Source organism: Macrosteles quadrilineatus, unplaced genomic scaffold (assembly GCF_028750875.1).
Source record: "Macrosteles quadrilineatus isolate MER2022 unplaced genomic scaffold, UCM_ALF_1.0 Scaffold_1__1_contigs__length_201487025, whole genome shotgun sequence".
Lineage (NCBI taxonomy): Eukaryota > Metazoa > Arthropoda > Insecta > Hemiptera > Cicadellidae > Macrosteles > Macrosteles quadrilineatus.
The window spans coordinates 74238395-74257694 of NW_026542594.1; the positions used below are offsets into that span (position 1 = coordinate 74238395).

Below are 19300 nucleotides of genomic sequence, written 5' to 3' on the forward strand. Positions count from 1 at the left end.
GATATATTAGGCCTATCAGATTAAATATCAATCCGGTTCATCAATATCATCATCAAGCAGGTTCTCTGCGGAACTGTACCCAATGTTACCAATAAGACTTAAAATAATTATACATGCATATGTATGGGCTATTATTTTTGTAAAGGGAGTTATTCGTTGGAACAATGGGTGCCTGTAGATGATTTATTTATTGATTCCACCAAATATTTCTTCACATAACCTTAAAGTTGTACTTGTGTGCATTTATTGTATATATAGTCTCAATCTCAATTAATTATGTATAGAGTGGTGAAAAATAGCGTTCGTACCACAGACCTCGAACTTAAAAAATGATCACAAGCTGGCAAAACCTCATTTTTGGCCCTAGGTTGAAATATACCTACTATTAAACATCCCTTTATGTAACAACTAGCTGTACCCGCGGGCATTGCCCCGTTTAACTTTCCACAAGTGAGCTCGTTTGCATGGCTCAATCACGTCCTGGTTGAAGTTCGTTCGCTACGCTCACTCACCTTTAGGTTGGAGCTCATTCGCTCCGCTCACTTACCTTCAGGTTAGCTCGTTCGCTACGCTAACTCGCTTCCGGGTTGAAGTTCGTTCGCTACGCTCGCTCACCTTTTGGTTGCAAATTGGCTGTAGTCATAAATTTAAAAAAATAATAGTGCTGCACCCTGTTGGTAATCTTTGTAACTAATGCTATTGAACATCATAGAACAGAACCAACTTGTTTAATTGAAACAGCTGTTAAGAAATTCCTTTTAAATATGAAAAATCATAAGGTTAACATGGGAAACTCCAGAGCAACTGGGGCGGAGCCCGAAAGCCCGATCAGAATAAAAACTACTTAGTTTTCCTATTTAATGCCCAAAGAATTGGTGTACCGAATTTCAGCCTCCTAGGTAAATGGGAAGTGGGAGAATTAGTGATGAGTGAGTGAGTGAGTGAGTCAGCCAGTGAGGGCTTTGCCTTTTATATATTTAGACTAGCTGTACCCACGGGCTTTGCCCCGTTTAACTTCATAAGTATTAGCATGGCTCAATCACGTTCTGGTTGAAGTTCGTTCGCTACGCTCTCTCACCTTTAGGTTGGAGCTCGTTCGCTGCGCTCACTTGTTTTCAGGTTAGCTCGTTCGCTACGCTAACTCGCCTCCAGGTTGATGTTCGTTCGCTACGCTCACTCACCTTTTGGTTGAAAATTAGCTGTTGTCATAAATTTAAAAAAGTCATCCCTTTTATTGTTTATAATACTTTGATAAAGGTTTTTATGTTTTAATATTTAACATTGGAGAATTTAAACGTTGTTAAGTGCACAGGTGTGCTGCGATTGGGGTTTAATACATTTGGACTTATTCAAAAGTAAAATAGTTTTCTGTGCTGCACTCTGTAGAAACACTGTGGCACTATTTCAAATCATGACTAATGCTAATACAGAATGTTGTGATTATTCAAACCTACAAAACAGTCGAAACGGCACACGGAAGATTTCTCAGGTGCCGTTTGACGTCACTACTGCTGACGTCACTTTGAGGGAACACCAATACCGCAACGATACGGTTTTTAGCCATCGGCATCGGTGGTGCAGTGGATAGCGTTGCGGGTTGATCATCCGAATGATCCGGGTTCGAATCTCGCCGGCGGCACTAACTTTTTATCAACAATTTTTTCATATCAGCAAGTTTGGTTGGTTTGGTTAGGTTATGACAGTTTAATTTTATAATTAAAAGATTAGGCCTATAAAATTGAATTTTAGACAATTATAATTTTATTATAATTTTATTTTATGAACAAAACTATTTTTTAGATTAGTAAACCTTTATTTGATTTTTCCATTGTGCTGATAATGGAAAAATCAAATAAAGGTTATAATAAAGGTACTTTTTTATAAAAAATCTCAAATTCAAACTTCCATAGCCAAATAAAGGCTTATGTTAATAGGGCAGATGTTTAATCTCAATGAATTTGTACTATTACTATTGGAAATTTAACGAGGATTCTGAAAATGACAATGAATTTGGAATAAAAACAATGTTTAATGCACTTATGGCCATTTTATGTAAGTAAGTACAAATATTTTGAAAAAGTCTTAAATTGTCTGTTATCCCTTACCTGTGAGGGTATGGAAACTTAAATTGGTGCCATTTTGTCACCAATACTTAGTAGTTTAACACATAAAATTTTTTAACACTAACGTTCCATCCTGTATAAATATATATATATATGAATTTGAACGAATGGTGTTTTTGGCCTCTAGGGACCTCAAAACGAAAAAAAAAAATCGGTCCCGCGTCCTGGTCTTACCATGAGTACTACGGTAATAGCTTATTCCCTATATGGGAAATTCGCTGATATTCCCTATATGGGAAATTCGCTAATATTCCCTATATGGGAAATTCGCTAAAACCAGCTGCATACTGTGTAGTGTAGCGAAAACAAATAAAATTATTCTCCTTGATAATGGTATTCAGAAACAAATTAAATTTTGTTTCAGCAATTTATTTTTTTTGTTGAGTTTGCACTCTTGCACCCAAAGTCTTTTTAGCGAATCTCCCATATAGGGAATAAGCTATGGCAAGACCTGGACCCGGGACCGAATTACTTCGTTTTGAGGTCCCTAGAGGCCATAAACACCAACCGTTCAAATTCATATATTATACATACAAACACACACAAACGCACAAACTCACAAACTTTCAGATATATAATATTAGTAAGATATATAGGTATATATATATACATATTGTATTTGATATTGTTCATGTGTAGGGCTACTGTAATTAATATTAATAACAAAACACCATAGTACCCTTTTAAAAAAAAAAAATTTTGTATGACTGATGCATTTCGACACTTAGGTCATGGTCACAGTCTTTCACAAACACATATATATATGTGTGTCTGTTACCGCGATAACTCAAGCAGAAATGATCTGATTTTGATTAATTTGGTACAAACGTGTAAACCTACTAACTTTTATTCAAACGAGTTCGCAAACCAGCATAATCAAACCATGGGAACGTGGATTTATGGGGGGTTTTATGTGGTAAGAATTGGTTTTTCTCAATTTTGACCCTAAAAACATAAAATTTAGCAATTTCTTTCCAAACCACTTTGTAGAGCTTAAAAAAACAAATGATTTAGTATGCTATTAAAGACAGGAACTGATCCAGTCGCTCGTCAGTCATGATGCCCGCAACAGTTGCTCCTGTTCGTCACTAATACGTTTATCTTGTAGGGGCTACTTGCTTTTAGCGAATTTCACATATAGGGAATAGGCTTTTACCGTAGGTCTCATGGTAAGACCTAGACCGGGCCTGATTTACTTTTTCGTTTTGAGGTCCCCAGAGGCCAAAAACACCATCCGTTTAAATTCATATCTTACTAATATTATAAATCTGAAAGTTTGTGTGTATGTTTGTGTGTTGCTCAATCACGCATAAACTACTTGACGGATTGGGCTGAAATTTGGCATGATGATAGCTCACATTCCCTATTAAAATTTAGGCATATTCTTATCTCAAAAATCCTTTCGGGCTCCGCCCCAGTGGGTCTGTAGTTCCCCATGTTAACCTTATGAGTATTCATATTTAAAGGGAATTAAAGAATTTAGTCAGCTTTTTCAACTTTACAAGTTGGTTCTATAATATCATAGCCAAATAGAATAAATATAGACCGCCAGCTGTGCTACGTTTAGCATATTCATTCTATATGCCTATGATAATATGCAATAGCATTAAAAAGTTATAAGGTTTCCCAACAGGGTGCAGCACTATTATTATTTTGTTTGCGCATATATGACAACAGCTAATTTGAACTAAGCAGCAATAAAAAGCTGTGATACACAATGAGAACTGTCAAAGTAGGATTGTTTACAGTTAGGTTTGAGTTTTTAATTTAATGAATAACTAGTGTACCTGTTGCTCGAATTCGAGCAATTGCGAAGCATTACAGGCGACTCACGAAGATTATGGAAATACTCACAATTTACGCAACAGTTAGATATAATCAAAAACTTTTGTAAATATCTTATCTTTTCTCAAAAAGCTGATCTTGTTTTTTAGTGTTTCTAAAAAATTTCCCTCTCATAGTTGCATTAGTTTCGTTTTTAGTAGTTCGTTCTATAATAACGATTATAAATAAAAAAAAAACATTATTTCATTTCTTCTACTTGGTTGTGTTCTATGACTTTCTATGTTTCCATTGTTTGCAAATCGGTTATTTCAATGATTGCTCAAGAAATGTAGCATATTGTTAATTCAGTTTTATTTTTAGCCTACCTATATCAAATTGTCCAGGATTTCTCGCTGTTTTCCATTGTAATAATTTCACCAACCCAAGTTTCGTCTACAGATGCAATACGCCAAAGAATATCACCTACGTACAATCTCCTAGAAGTGGTAAAAAAAGGCAGAAACCAAGCCATACAATAGATATAAGTTAACTCCATAAGAAATAATTTTAAGAGTTACTGTGATATTAGGATTTTCCACTGATTTGGTAATAGAACATTATATTGCAAAACATGACACGATGCTGAATAAAATCGATTTTAAAATCAGAAAAACCCATTGCAAATACTGTACTTCATTTTGAAAAATTCAATAAATCACTATTTAAATATTAACAGCTGTTTCATTAAACAGTAGTGTAGAATTATGCATATGGTAAACAAATTTGAAGAGGCAACTTTAAAGGCTTCTGGGGCAGAGCCCCAAGGGAATTTACCTCGTTCCTCTTTTGATGGCTCATCTATAGACCAAGACCTTTCTTTAGAGACCCCTACCAAGTTTCTACGCCCAGCCGTTCTGTCAAATTTGCTGGGACAAAAACCCAGTTTTTCCTCCATAAGAATAACATGGGATGGGAATTCAAAGGCCACTGGGGCAGAGCCCCAAGGTAATTTACCACGTTTCTCTTTTGATGGCTCATCTACAGACCAAGACCTTTCTTTAGACACCTCTACCGAGTTTCTACGCCCAGCCGTTCTCTCAATTTAGCTATGACAAAGAAAAACAGTTTCAAATTAATATATAGATTTGTGATATTGTGCGAATGTTTGATAATTTATTTTTTTCTATTGTTTAAGTGCAATGGTAGAACATTATGGCAATAGTAGATGTGTTATACTATATCATACCGTAAATTTATTAACCAAATTTTATCAAACTGTGTCCTCTCCCCATTGCAAACGCAAAGCTTGAGTATAACTGCAATAAGCATTTTGTACTTATATGCCAACCCCGTACGAAGGACGGGTGCTCTGCTAGTAGGGAATAAATGTGATATTTATAAGGAGACATTTGAGTAAATCCAATTAGGCAAATGGAAATTGGCTTAGTCTGCAGGTTTGCTGTGGCGGGGTTGTTTGGTATTTATCATTTTAAATTGTTGTAGTGAAGTGATTGTTTCTCCACAACATAAGTATACAACACCAAAAATAGCTAGTTGAATATAACTACATAATGTGATGATTAGAATTCTTTATCAGTTGATTTGAACTAAAACTTAATTTTATTGTTTCCAGATGTGTTGATGCCTTAATCTATCCATAACCCCCTTTTGTCATTGACTATAAGAACACAATCATGGTGAAAATAAATCCATATTTACTCCCTGTGAAGGCGCATTATTTTTTCTTCATGGCAGGTAAGTAATATTACATTTATTATTCTAATATTTTACTCTGAATTGTAAACCCCAAACATCCCCTTAAGTATAATATTTTTTTGAGTTGATGGTACACAGTGTTCAAAAATCTAAGTAACTATAGGTAAACTTTTTTAAGGTGTTCTTTAGATTAGGATGACTAATCTTGACTGTAATGTATATGTTACGCTCAAACCCCGAATTCGGAAAAAGTTCGAAATGCGTACCCACGTCGCGATGTGGACAGTGTGAAATACTCATGATGCGGAATGGACATTTTATTTGGTACTTACGTATTAAACGGAGGCCACCATTACGAAACGCGCCGCGGCACTTATAGAGGGTTAAATTGTTATAGATGTTGTAGTAGAACTATTCTAGTATTGTTGTGAGTCGAGCGTTATCAAATGAATCATGTGTCTACTCGCAGAATCCCCTCCAAGTAGGCCAAGGTCAGGGTCGTTGACCGGAGCGTGCGCCATTACCTGTCATCGCCTGTCACTGTGTCTGGTCAACAGCGCGCTGCAGCGGTTATGTTAGGTTGGGTTATCATAAATATATGTTTTTTTATCAAATTAAACTATCTTAACCTAACCTAACCAACCAAACTTGCTGATGGTGAAAAAATCGCATGTTAGGGGGCCTCCGTTTAATACGTAAGTACCTTTTATTTAACCATTACCGAAGCAAAACGCCCAGAAAGTGTTGTGGGTAAACTGATTAACTCAAATGCCAAAAACAACAAATAATTTACTATATTGAAGTGTTTTTTCACAGTTAAGTTAAATTGGTTATTAGGCCAGTAAAAATAGGTTTTTGCCCGGAAATAATTCCTGGAAAGGTTAAAATCGTTTTAATTGTTTTATATAGAAGTAAAAGGATTTGATGTTTGTCCCATTTTTTCAGGCGAGCTTCTGACCTGCAACTACAAAAACCTTGAAATTTAGGGTTAATTTTTATTTTTTGCTATAAAGCGTAAAAAAACCATCCATTCTAAAGAAAAACACATCGTAAAAGAATTGTAGAACACAAAATTTCACATCCATTGAGCATCTGGTGATAAAAATCAAACCAATATTAAGTGATTTATCATAATTTAAAAAAGTTTATTTAAATTATTTTATTTAGAAATAATTTAACATTTATATACTTATAGAAAATGGATTCCAAGTGCATTATTATAGGCGACACAAAGTAATTAATACAAATTACAAAAAACTCATGAGATTTTTTTGTGTCTTTAGTGGTGAATCCGGAATTGCAGGTCATATTGCCTCCTCCTCTGTACTGTACACCTCATCCAAGTCACATTGCGCGTCATAGCTTATTTGTGGTTTTTCTTTCTCTGGTTGGTTGGTGCATGAAACACATTTACAGTGGTAGCAAATTGTTGTGCATTTGACTCCGTTCTTCCTACAATTGCAAACACTTTTAGGGTGCGTTTATGTCGGAGCTGCGACTAGCGATAAGAGCAGCGATGCCATTAGAGCCTAGACAATTAGTGCGTGTATTTCAATGGGTCTGTTTACTTTGGAGCTGCGCTTTAAATCTCTCTTGGGTCCCGACCAGCGATAGTAGCTGTGACAATGCTTCAGTCCTTTTTCTCAGCTAGTGTCGTTGGTCGTGCAAAGATGGATATTGAAAGTTTAGTGGCGGAAATATTTACGAAACCGGACAAAAACCATCACAACAGGTTCGTTGTGATCTCTATCGTTGTTTTCACCTAGAGAGAAAAAAATAGTAAACCATGTTTACAAGAAGAACAGAAAGGAATGTTTTATTTGTACAATATGAATCATTTTAAAATCATCAGCTGTTCCAATTAATTCTAAAAAGGCTAAAGAAAAACACAGAGGATACGCGTCCGGTAACCAGACGTGGATTAGGCGTCCGGTAACCAGACGTGGATTACGCGTCCGGTAGGGGGTCCCGGAACGCCATTACCACAATGATACGATTTTCAGCCATCAGTGTTTGTGGTGTAGTGGATAGAGTGCTCGGCTGATATGAGAGGGGTCCCCGGTTCGAAACCCATCGGTATCATTAACTTTTTGTCACAGATTTTGCTTTGAATGTAATTTCTTCTTAACTGTACATCTTTTGTTAGAATTTTTGGCATTTATAATTTTATGTTATGAAGAGAATTGAACCTTCATTTGATTTTTTTCACTATCAGCAAGTTTGGTTGGTTAGGTTAGGTTATGACAGTAACTGCCGGACGCCTAATCCACGTCCGGTTACCGGTCGCGTATCCTCTGCGAAAGAAAAAATATTAGATGAAAGAACTTGACAAATAAGACCATATCAATATTCAAAACTCATTATAAAATGTGGTTTTTGAAAAATTATAACAAAAATGATTGGTTAATCCTTGAATTGTAAAAGCCAATAACGTCTAAGGTCTATTACTTTCTTTCTCTATACAAAGTAGGGCCTATATGGAAAAAGAAGAAAAAACTAAATTTTCTTCTTCAGAGTCACTCATCTTCAACCACTTGACACAACGCTACTATCTCAGCTCCAACATAAACACAGTATGAGAGCAGAGAAATAATCACAGCTTGCATCGCTGCTCGCATCGCTGCTCTTATCGCTAGTCGCAGCTCCGACATAAACACACCCTACACCCTTTTGCACACGTACGTGAGATTGTGTTAAGAATATCTGGTGGTGCAGCTTCAACATATGTTGGATTTGGAAGTATCCCATGCTTAGATGACTTCCAGCCCCAATTAGTAGGATTTATCTTCCGCGTGGTTGAATTGAGTCTTCATTAGTTTCTCCATAAGATTCTGCCGAAGGAAAGAATACATTTTAGCCACTGTAAAGTTTAATGAAACAATGTGTGACCCTGGTATGTTTGAGTCAACACATCGAGTTGTGACCCTGGTAAGTTTGAGAGTAACATATATATTGTGTGGTGATCCTAGTTGGTTTGGGTTTAGGACCCCTCTCAGAGCAGGCTCCAGAATCAATAAATTGTTTTTTATTTTTTATTTTCCTACTCTAAAGGTTTAAATATACTGTCTACTGTGGTGTATTTTAAGAATATGAATATATTATATATATATATATATATAATTTGCGTTAATGGAAGATGACACAATCTTATGGTACTACTTAACTGTGGACAATCTTTTCTTAAGAACCCTTAAAACTGCATCTTAGGTACCGGTAGCTGTGAATTTTGCTCATTTCAGTGTTTTCCTAGATTTGATACAATGATGATATAGCCTATTTGTTTTAGGAATGGGACCTATACTTCCCTTCTTGCCTGTGATGGGTAAACAACTTGGCGTGTCCGAAGTTGCAATGGGTTTACTAATGTCTGTCATACCAATATTTTTCTTGATTGCCAAACCAGTATTTGGATTTATTGTTGACTACTTTCAAAACCAGAGGAAAACTGTATTTTTAGCTTTAGTAATTTCAACCACAGTGCAATTCTCACTAATCAAGTTTGTTCCTCATTACAAAGACGTTCATGTTCAAACACCATGTGGATCAATAGCAGCATGTCATAATAATGTAAGAACAAAATAGCTTAGCCCATTTATGATTTGTAGGAGTATCATGATTATGATGTGTGTTTTCAATTTGCTTAAAATATATCTACAAAATAGCTTTGTTACACAATAAAGAAATACATTGAATTCTTCCTCAGTTAATTATCAGGCTCTCAGAAGTTGTATTATCTTGGCAAGATGAAGCATTATCTTATCAGCTGTGGAATAGTTAATCTTTAGAAAAACCCATGAAGGCTTATACTGTTTCTGTTATACCGGGTGTCCCACGAAGGGGTTTAAACGTTTGATTTTATATTACGTGCCCATTCATTCACCGAACCTTTTTAAACTTTACACAGTTTACAAAGTAGGTTCTAAAAATATTCTGGAAAAATTTCAACTCCCTAACCTTAGTATAAACAAAATGGCGGCTTATTGACAAATTTACCAATGTGCTTTCTATAAAAACTACTTTCATGATTTATTATTAGTTATTTATTTATTATTTTTATTTATTAGTTATTTGATTAGTTTTTAGTTTTCCATTTGGCTATGTTCTAATTTTTTGTTGTTTAAAAGTCATATTGCCCTGGAAAGTAACAATAAAAATATTTTATAAAACCAAAAATACCTTTTTTAATGTTTTTAAAGTAACTTTTTCAATATGCCGCCATTTTGTTTCTACTAAGGTTAGGGAGTTGAAATTTTTCCAGAATATTTTTAGAACCTACTTTGTAAACTGTGTAAAGTTTCAAAAAGTTTGGTGCATGAATGGGCGCGTAATATAAAATCAAACGTTTAAACCCCTTCGTGGGACACCCTATATATCATACTTTAATAGTAACATTTGTTTATGTATTTTTATGTATAACATTTATTTCTCGCTATATGGTACTATTAAAAAAAAGGTACTATGGTTTTTTTTCTATTATTTAAACAATTACTACTGACCCTGTTGCTCGAATTCGAGCAATTGCTAAGTATTACATGCGTTATTTTAAAACAAACAACAGTCATAATTTCTGATGATTTTAAAAGATTCAAAAAGATTATGGAAATACTCAAGATGTACATAACAAGATGTACAAATTCAAATAGTAAATATTTCATTTCAACCAAGTCAGTACAAGTTTGTAGCAAACTGTTAAATTAGCAAACTTTTTTACTGTTTACAATTAACATATGTTCTTCTTCTCACTTTTAATTTCTGACAACAGCTGGAGTTTCATAACAATGTTTGTTTCCCATGTTAATCTTATGGAGAAATACGAAAACTTAAAGGGCCCCAGGGCCTCACTCTCTTATTATTTACTTAAACAGAAAGTTTCCTGCACAACTTCACATTACGCTTTTTCCAATGACACCAAAAACATGTCAATCGGTTCAGTAGTTTCGGAGGAGTAATTGTCACAAAAAACCTGCTTGCGTATTAAATAAGTACTAGTGTACCTGTTGCTAGGATTCTAGCAATTGCTAAGTATTAAAGGCGTTATTTTAAAACGAATAGCAGTCATAATTTCTTATGACTTTAACCCTCCGAGTGTTATTTGTTGAAGCTTCAACACATAACACAATTTGTGTAGTGTTTTGTGTCAAAATTTCGACTCACAAACACTGTTTACGGCGAAGGCTCTATGACTGACAAAATCAGATTGAACTGGATCGAGTTAGGTATCGTTTTATTTGGCAGATTCTAAGCTTTCTCCGGAGGTCTGTCTCTAAGCGCTTTTTTTTCTCGAGCCGATCATAATTGTAGCAGACAGCTGACGTGCGTATTTGTAAACAGCTTGGTTAACCTCGCACCGATGACTGATGTGTTTTATTACGTTTATCATTGTTTTAGGGTTAAAAATCAAAAGTAGTGATATACGTGGTGCATTATAAGAAGATTTAAGTGATTCTGAAGGGCTGGTTGATAATCCTGAAGAAGTAGGTAGTGATATTGATGTAAATTATCTGCCAGATTCCTAGCTATGGTTAGGCTATGCATTCTTAGCTAAACAAACGCTATGTACTGAAATCTGTTTTTTGCCCATAACTTATTTATTTGCAAATCTACTTCCTTATATTATTATATATTTGTAATCCTCATAAAATTTAGAACAAAGTGGCTATTTTCAAATATTTATAGGCCTATAATTTATACAATTTCATTGAGCGCAAACTTATTTTTCTTTAGAAAATTTTCCAAAATATTTTTTTTACCTAAAAAATTTTTTTGAAACAAATGTTCCTTATGTTTTATGTATAATATTGAAGCCCATGATTTTCCAAACAAAATGGTATATAGAACAGTTAACATTGTTTTTAAGCTTCTCAGATCCGTTTTAATAAAACCTTGCAAATGCGCAAAAAATAGGCAGACATTAAGGCCAAAACTAGGGACACTCGAAGGGTTAAAATATTCAACTCAAAGATTATGGAAATACTCAAGATGTACATAACAGATCGATATAATCAACATTTATTGTAAATAGTGTTTTCTACAAATGGCCTTTACTCATAGCCGCATTATGTTTCCAGACACATTATGTGTCCAAAAGCCTAACAGCACGACATTTCCTCTTCCCTTTATGGGCAAGTTTTCATTCCTTTTCTTTCTTAGTTTTTGTTGGTTGTTTTTTTAACGTCTGTATGTATCCCTGAGTTTTCCTATTTCCCTAGCTAATTTCCTAAACGTCTCAATTGTTTCATGTCTCTCATCATGTTTTATTTTCTCATCTCTAGACCTATCTTATCCAAGACTTATTCCGGTTCTCTCCAATTTGTTTCCTGAAGTGACAAATTTATAGATACGTGACTCGCGGTTTTTATTTCTCCACATCTACATACTTCCTCTTCCACCATGTGAAATCTTCACAAATTTGCCTTGACATTTTCCATGTTCTGTGACAAACTGCGTTTCATAATGGCCCGTCTCCCAATCTTGTTCCAGTCTCTTTCTGATTTAGGTATATATCCGAACGTTTACCTTTAAAACGTTAACATAAAACACTCTGTTCCTAACGCATTTGCCACTCATCTAATATCTCCTCTCTTCTGTTTCCAATGTACTCCTACCAATGTACTCCTACCAATGTACTCCTTGTCTTCCAAAATCAACAGCTTATGCAGCGATTAACCAACAGTCCTAAATTGAATGTGAAATCTTCAGGCGGCCGTTGGAGAGCACACTTAAACCCAACACGGAAGGGTGCTTGCTGTATTCGGTTATCAACGACAATAATAGTATTATTTGTATTTCGTTCGCGTCTACCAGTTAAAGTTTGTTGGCCTGCTCCTATTGGGCGTCCTGGTCAATGTCTTATAGTCTCTATTAGGTCGAATGTTTTTTGGTTATGTTTTGATTTTGTGCAAAATTTTTGTATAACCAGCTGCTTCAAATATTAGTGTCAATTTCAAAGTATTCATCTGTTCAAATGTAAACAAACATTTTCTCCCTATGGGGAATTTGAAGGCCACTGGGGCAGAGCCCTGTTGGAATTCCAAAGTTTTTTTGTTTGATGGCAAAACTACATGCTAAGACCTTTCTAACGACCCCTTGGACATGGTGATCGGTAGCACCACCACTCCAAAACAATTATGGCAAAAATTTGCCTAGCATATTATAGATAGATGAAAATCACAAACAATGAAATATTAGAGTAAATAATAAACTCACTTGGTTTAAACTCATAACTTCTTACTGAACTATAAGTTTAAAAAATATTTTATTGACATACTGATTAAACTATTTTTACAATACTTAAAAAAAGCTGTGTAAAATTTTAAGTTATAAATCTACAGTAATACCAAGTATAGAAATTATTTTTTAACTAAAAAATTGGTGCACTAGTAAGTAGGTTTTCCTATGCCATTTTGTGCATGTACGATTGCATTATGCATACATCGCAGGGAAACCCTTCCAACTTTACTAGCTAATCTGAAGATCTTGCTAAATTTAGCTTTTTAGTTTTACAAAGGCTTTTCGGCTGGAAAAAGTTGTGAACTAATCTACAATTGACAAGTGTTGGATAGTGTCACACAAAAGTTCAAGCTGGATGGGCTGGCCTTAAAGGAAAGCCAGTGGCTACTATTTTTTAGATATCTCCAAAAGACTATCATTTAAATTTGTAATTCCACTGTAATTATACAGGGTGTTTTTTTTTAAACTTGCATCTTTATTTATGTAAAAACCGCAATAGATAGAAATATGCAGTTGGCGGGAATCATCTATTGACGTAGGGGGCACATTTTTTTTTAATTCAACGTAACATTTACATTCCCCCCCTTTCCCCCCCTGCCCACAACTTAATGTTTTTAAATAGCAAGGTACCCCTTGTGACATATCAAATAAAAGAGCATGAAAAAAGAAAATGTTTGATGAAAAAAAATTGAAAATCGATTCATAAATTTGTTAGATATTCCCCCCCTCCCCCCCCCGGAACTTAATTTTTTTTTTAAAGCAAGGTACCCCTTGTGACATATCAAATAAAAGAGCATGAACAAAGAAAATTTTTGGTGAAAAAAAATTTAAAATCAGCTCATGAATTTGTGAGTTAATCCCCCCCCTTTTCCCCTACGCATAACTTGTTTTTTAATAGCAAGGTACCCGCCCTTGTGACATATCAAATGAAAAATAAATTACACAAAACATTTTCTTTTTTCATGCTCTTTCATTTGATAGGTCACAAGGGGTACTTTGCTATTAAAAAAAATCAAGTTCCGGGGAAGGGGGGGGGGAAATATCTCACAAATTTATGAACCGATTTTCAATTTTTTTTCATCAAACATTTTCTTTTTCATGCTCTTTTATTTGATATGTCACAAGGGGTACCTTGCTATTTAAAAAAATTAAGTTGTGGGCAGGGGGGGAAAGGGAGGGAATGTGAATGTAACGTTGAATTCAAAACAATTGGGCCCCCTACGTCAATAGATGATTCCCGCAAACTGCATATTTCTATCTATTGCGGTTTTTACATAAATAAAGATGCAAGTTTTTAAAAAAACACCCTGTATAGTAAATTAGTTTAAATATAGTAAAATAGTTAGTAATATGTGTACAATGGGGAACACTATTATTATTTTTTGTCCTCCCTGTTGCAAAGCGTGGGTACAGCTGCTAGTGATAAATAGAATAAGTAATATTCTATGTATTCTCGGTGCTCTCGGTTTTCTTATGGATCACTCACATACAAGAGTACTAGCCTATTACTACTAAGATTATTATCTTTGATGGGTCGCCGGATTTCTACCCCGGATATTTACCCCCATGAAAAAACGCCTACGTCACTTTGACGTCACATGTATGGGGGTAGATTTCCGGCCGCGAACTTTTAGGATGGATACATTATTATATATTCAATCAACTCGCATTTCACGGTTTACTTAACAGTTGTAATTAATCAAAATGCTAATAAACCTGACACCGGAACTTTACCCCCGGAAATCTACCCCCAGACATCCACCCCCGGACATCTACCCCCGGACATCTACCCCCGGAAATCTACCCCCAGTCATCTACCCCCAGACATCTACCCCCGGACATCTACCCCCGGACATTTACCCCCAGACATCTACCCCCGGAAATCTACCCCCAGAAATATACCCCCAGTGGTCAAATAATAAATGCCCGACCCCGGAATTATTTATTTCCGACACCCGGAGGTCTACCCCCCTGTGCTAAACTACGTATCGGCCAATATTTATTGTTGTAGTTGATTTTAGTAATTGGTTTATAAAAAAAATCAATGGCTCTTCGTTTAATAATTACCCTCTAACATCTAGTATTAAGCATGTGATATGTCGTTGTCTTGTTTAATGCCATCCATCTTCCCAATTCATTAAGCTGTAACTGATTTAGGTGTCATTTTTAAGCTTAAGATTCAGTGCAACGCAAATGTTAAAGAAAAAGGATATTTTGATAAAGGGCTCAAAAAATTTAACCCATAAGCATTTGATTTATTTTCAGACAGTGATTTTCACATACACTCATAGCTAACGGCATATGCACGAGCGCAGATCGTGAAATTTAAAACATATCACTGAAGGAGGCTATTTTCTGATTACTAGTGGTAAAAATGCAATTAAATGTTGATAAAAAGCCTGCCACACGTTGATTAATGAATTAATAATTTTTTCACTATCAATTTACCTCCTAGTAATACGAAATAGCATAATCCCTTCGTCGTAGACACTATCTGGAGTTTTACATTGACTAAAAAGTCTAGTTGTTTACACAAATAATTAATCGTAAAAAATAAAACATAAACATATTTTATGATTGGTTCTGGTTGTCAATGCTGGTTGTGAAATAACGGAGAATAATGTAAAAGAATAAAATTGGATATTTCGGGATAGGGAAGGTATTTTTACCTCATGGTTCTTTGGTTTTACGAATTTATTTTAATGAAATTAGAGCTTAGTATGAACATTACTTAAAATTATATATTTTTTGGTAATTTTTACGCTGCATACATTAAAGAAGCCAAAACAAGTCTTTATCTCAATTTCTGTCTTGTCTGTCAAGGCCCAGAAGGCATTTTACGTGGCCTTCTTCTCAAAAACTAGAGCATCGATCGTGATTCGATTTAAATAGTCTTTTTGGATTCGGTGGATTGACACGAGTAACTAACAAGTGACATTAAAATATGGCCTCACTACTTTTGAATTAAAATAAATTTTGTTCAAACCCCCAATTTTTTGCATTTTTGTCAAGTTTAGGCTACTCCTATGTTTGTTTGGAGAATACGACATCAATGAAATAACGAACAGCTGAGAAAGATGAAAAGCTGGATAAAGTTTTCTTGCTGTCACTGGAAATTTGTTATTACATTTTGTTTACAAATACTGCAACCATTTCCGATCACGTTTTGTAATAAAATCCAAAACCAAGTAAGATTAAAAACGTTGTGACTCACTTAAATAAACGGATCAAATAAATCGTAAGTGCAATAATATGTAACTAGTGTACATGTTGCTCAAGTTCGAGCAATTGCAAAGTATTAAAGGAGTTATTTCAAAATGAATAACAATGAATATTTACAATGAGTTTAAATGAGTCAACTCAAAGATTACCGGTGTGTAACTAAAATCATGTTTATCTTCGTTATTGATAAACTTAAAGCATTCATCCGGCCGGTTTTCTTCTTCTCAAAATGCCTCGCTGTACAGGCAACACAGGTTATTGACAGAGGGCCAATTGAGAACGAAAAGTCGTTTTGGGGTAGTGTTCCATCTCTTGTTTACAGTTGCAGACGATTTATTCTTGTTTTTAACCTGACTTAAAAATTGAACTGATTAGTAATCTGCTCACATTTCACCTTTAAAACTGTTACTGTATAGTGTGAAAGTTGGTCAACCATTGGAAGCACCTTCTAGGAATAAATCAAAGGCTTAGGGGTCAACCTTTTGAAGCCCTAATCAAAATATCCTTTTTAATTGCCATTTTGCTCTGCGCAAGATCTTAAGCTTTAAAATGACACCTAAATCGTAACAATCGGCGAAGTAGGTAGGGTGAAAAAGGACTGTTACAGCTTATTGAATTAGGAAGATAGATAATGTTAAACAAGACAATGACATATCGCATGCTTTATACTGGATATTTCAAGACAATGCTTAACCAAAGAGCCGTTGATATCCGGGGGTAGATGTCCGGGGGTAGATGTCTGGGGGTAGATGTCCGGGGGTAGATATCTGGGGGTAGATGTCCGGGGGTAGATGTCTGGGGGTAGATGTCCGGGGGTAGATGTCTGGGGGTAGATGTCCGGGGGTAGATATCCGGGGGTAAATGTCTGGGGGTAGATATCCGGGGGTAAATGTCTGGGGGTGGATTTCTGGGGGTAGATGTCCGGGGGTAGATTTCCGTGCTATGGCAAATCACTTTATAATCAAACAATTACATGTTGATTATTTAATAATATATTGTGGGTAAATTTCCAGTCGCGGGCTGTTTCTCGACCGTGCATAGGCCCCGCCCCTCGTGACGTCAAAATGACGTAGGAGTTTTTTCATGGGGGTAAATATCCGGGGGTAGAAATCCGCTACCCCTCTTTGACTAGTCAATGGTACTAGATATACTAGCCTAGGTAGGCTACCAGCCAATCAACTGACATGGCATTTAACAGGAACAAACATCAGTTGGTTAGGAACAAAGATAGCCTTGTACTATTAGCTCCCATGTTAAAGTTAGCACCAGTTTTTAAAATTATTTGTTGTAGTTGATGTGAGCCACCTACAGATTGTGCTGATCTAACGAATTTCTGTTGAATACTCAATGTTGTTTACAAAGTTAAACTGATGGAACGACTTCTTATGGGCTATAGCAACTGTTATGACCCATCAACTTTGTCAGCAAGGAAAAATAAGGTTGAAAATAACATTTTAGGCACTAGCACATTCTGTGACTGACTCACACAACTACATTATTTTTTTTGTAAAAATCAGTGACAGCTGGTCCATATAGATGGGATGTCTACTTCTTTATCCAATAGTCAATGCTATTAGTTCCTGAACTAGGGTTTTACAATTTTACTGTGCTAAATTATCGTGTCAAAATTATGTAAGTTATCATTTAAACATCAGAAGAGGGGTGCCAATATTCTCTGTGTGCATAAATGCTGAAAACCTAATTACGACCGTGCAAAAGAATTTGAATTTATTTGACAGCTAACAAAGTTAATATGTGTTTTAGAGTGATGTGGGAAACAGCTTCTGCAAGTTGAGTTACGACAATGGAAGTTTTCCAACTAAACACATTGAGTTGGCCAACCAAACATTCTGTTCCATGGATAGTTTGACCTGTCCTGACCCACAAATGAATGTCACTTTGAGCTGCAGCCAAAGTTCAACAGAGTTCTACCAGAGCTACCCGTTTTGGCTCTTTGTGATATTGTTATCTGCAGGAAGCGTTGGTTACAACGTTGCCAATAGTGTTAGCGATGCCATTTGTTTTGATCTATTAGGTTAGTAAAAACAAATAGTAAACTAAATACTCTAGACTCTCGCAAATCTGGAACCTTCGTGACATTGATGGTGCCGGATTACTGAACAGCTTCTAAAACCAGACATTATTACAAGGCTGGTGACAAAATACTACTTTTGTGATTTTCAAAGTTAAATTGTTGGCCGGCAAGCCACTATTATGTGTTTAACTGTGCTTTTTCTTACTTTAGTTGTGATATAAAATGCTAAAATTTAATTAAATTCAACACCCCTGAATTCAACTGAGTGCAACCGACGTCTGCTGTTTGCTTCCTTCGTCTCCCAATCTTGTGATCTGCGGATCGCTCCCAAGTCTGCTGATCGCTATCGACCCTGCCAAACGCACCAATATATCTTATAGTTTATTTTTGTAAAAAAATACAACCGACTTCAAACGCTCTAAAAAGAATGAAATAATTTCAATAAAGTAAACTTTTGTATTAGTCAAGCGTTAATTTGTATTTTAAGTCTTTGCGGCTCTATGAATGAGAATGAGAATGAGAATGAGTATGAGAATGAGAATGAGATTTTTATTTGCCAGTTAATAATCCATACAAATACATTGGCACGTCAAATTAGTCATAAAATATAACATTAATTAAAATCTAGTGGAGTCAGTGTTCTTGACATATAATCTTCTATTGAATATAATGGCTGATTACAAAGAAAGTTATTTATTTTAATATTGAAATCCTTATCATTAAGTAATCTTATGGCTATTGGTAACTTATTATAAAATTTACTGCTTAAAATTAATGGTTTTTTATCAGTTTTAGCAAGTCTAACATAAGGAAGATTTATATTACATTTATGGCGAGTATTATGGCAGTGTATATCTCTCCTATAATCTAACTTATCTAATTGTGGTCTTAAGCATAACAGGCATTGCTTAATAAATAGAGAAAACAGTGTTAATATTTGGTATTCTTTAAAAAATTCAGTGCAATCATGGTGCCTATCTACAGCAGCTATTACCCTAATTGCCTTTTGCTGCAAATTGAAAATTTCTTTTGCATGAGCAGAAGACCCCCAAACAAGCAACCCATAGCTTATATGGCTATGAAAAAGTCCATAGTATGCCTGTATGAGAGAAGGCCGTTCTAGTTCGCCACATAATTGTTTAAGAGCAAATATACTTGAACTCAGTTTATTTTTTAAAACTATAACATGGTCATGCCAGGTCAAAGTAGA

The 19300-nt window shown here is 35.3% G+C and overlaps 1 protein-coding gene across 7 annotated transcripts in view; it reads left to right on the plus strand.

The window, feature by feature from the left end:
* The window catches only part of LOC128983604 (major facilitator superfamily domain-containing protein 6-A), a 117154-nt gene that overhangs the window by 12144 nt on the left and 85710 nt on the right, over positions 1–19300 (plus strand). For 3 of the 7 annotated variants that reach the window (XM_054402960.1, XM_054402959.1, XM_054402962.1), the window contains exons 2-4: positions 5521–5642; positions 8890–9170; positions 17820–18090. In XM_054402960.1, the coding sequence (XP_054258935.1) occupies positions 5582–5642; positions 8890–9170; positions 17820–18090 (613 nt within the window). In that variant the 5' untranslated portion in view covers positions 5521–5581. Of the gene's footprint in view, positions 1–4290; positions 4394–5520; positions 5643–8889; positions 9171–10944; positions 11078–17819; positions 18091–19300 lie in introns of those variants that run through there. The other 4 variants (XM_054402961.1, XM_054402963.1, XM_054402964.1 and 1 more) reach the window with 4 other exon arrangements.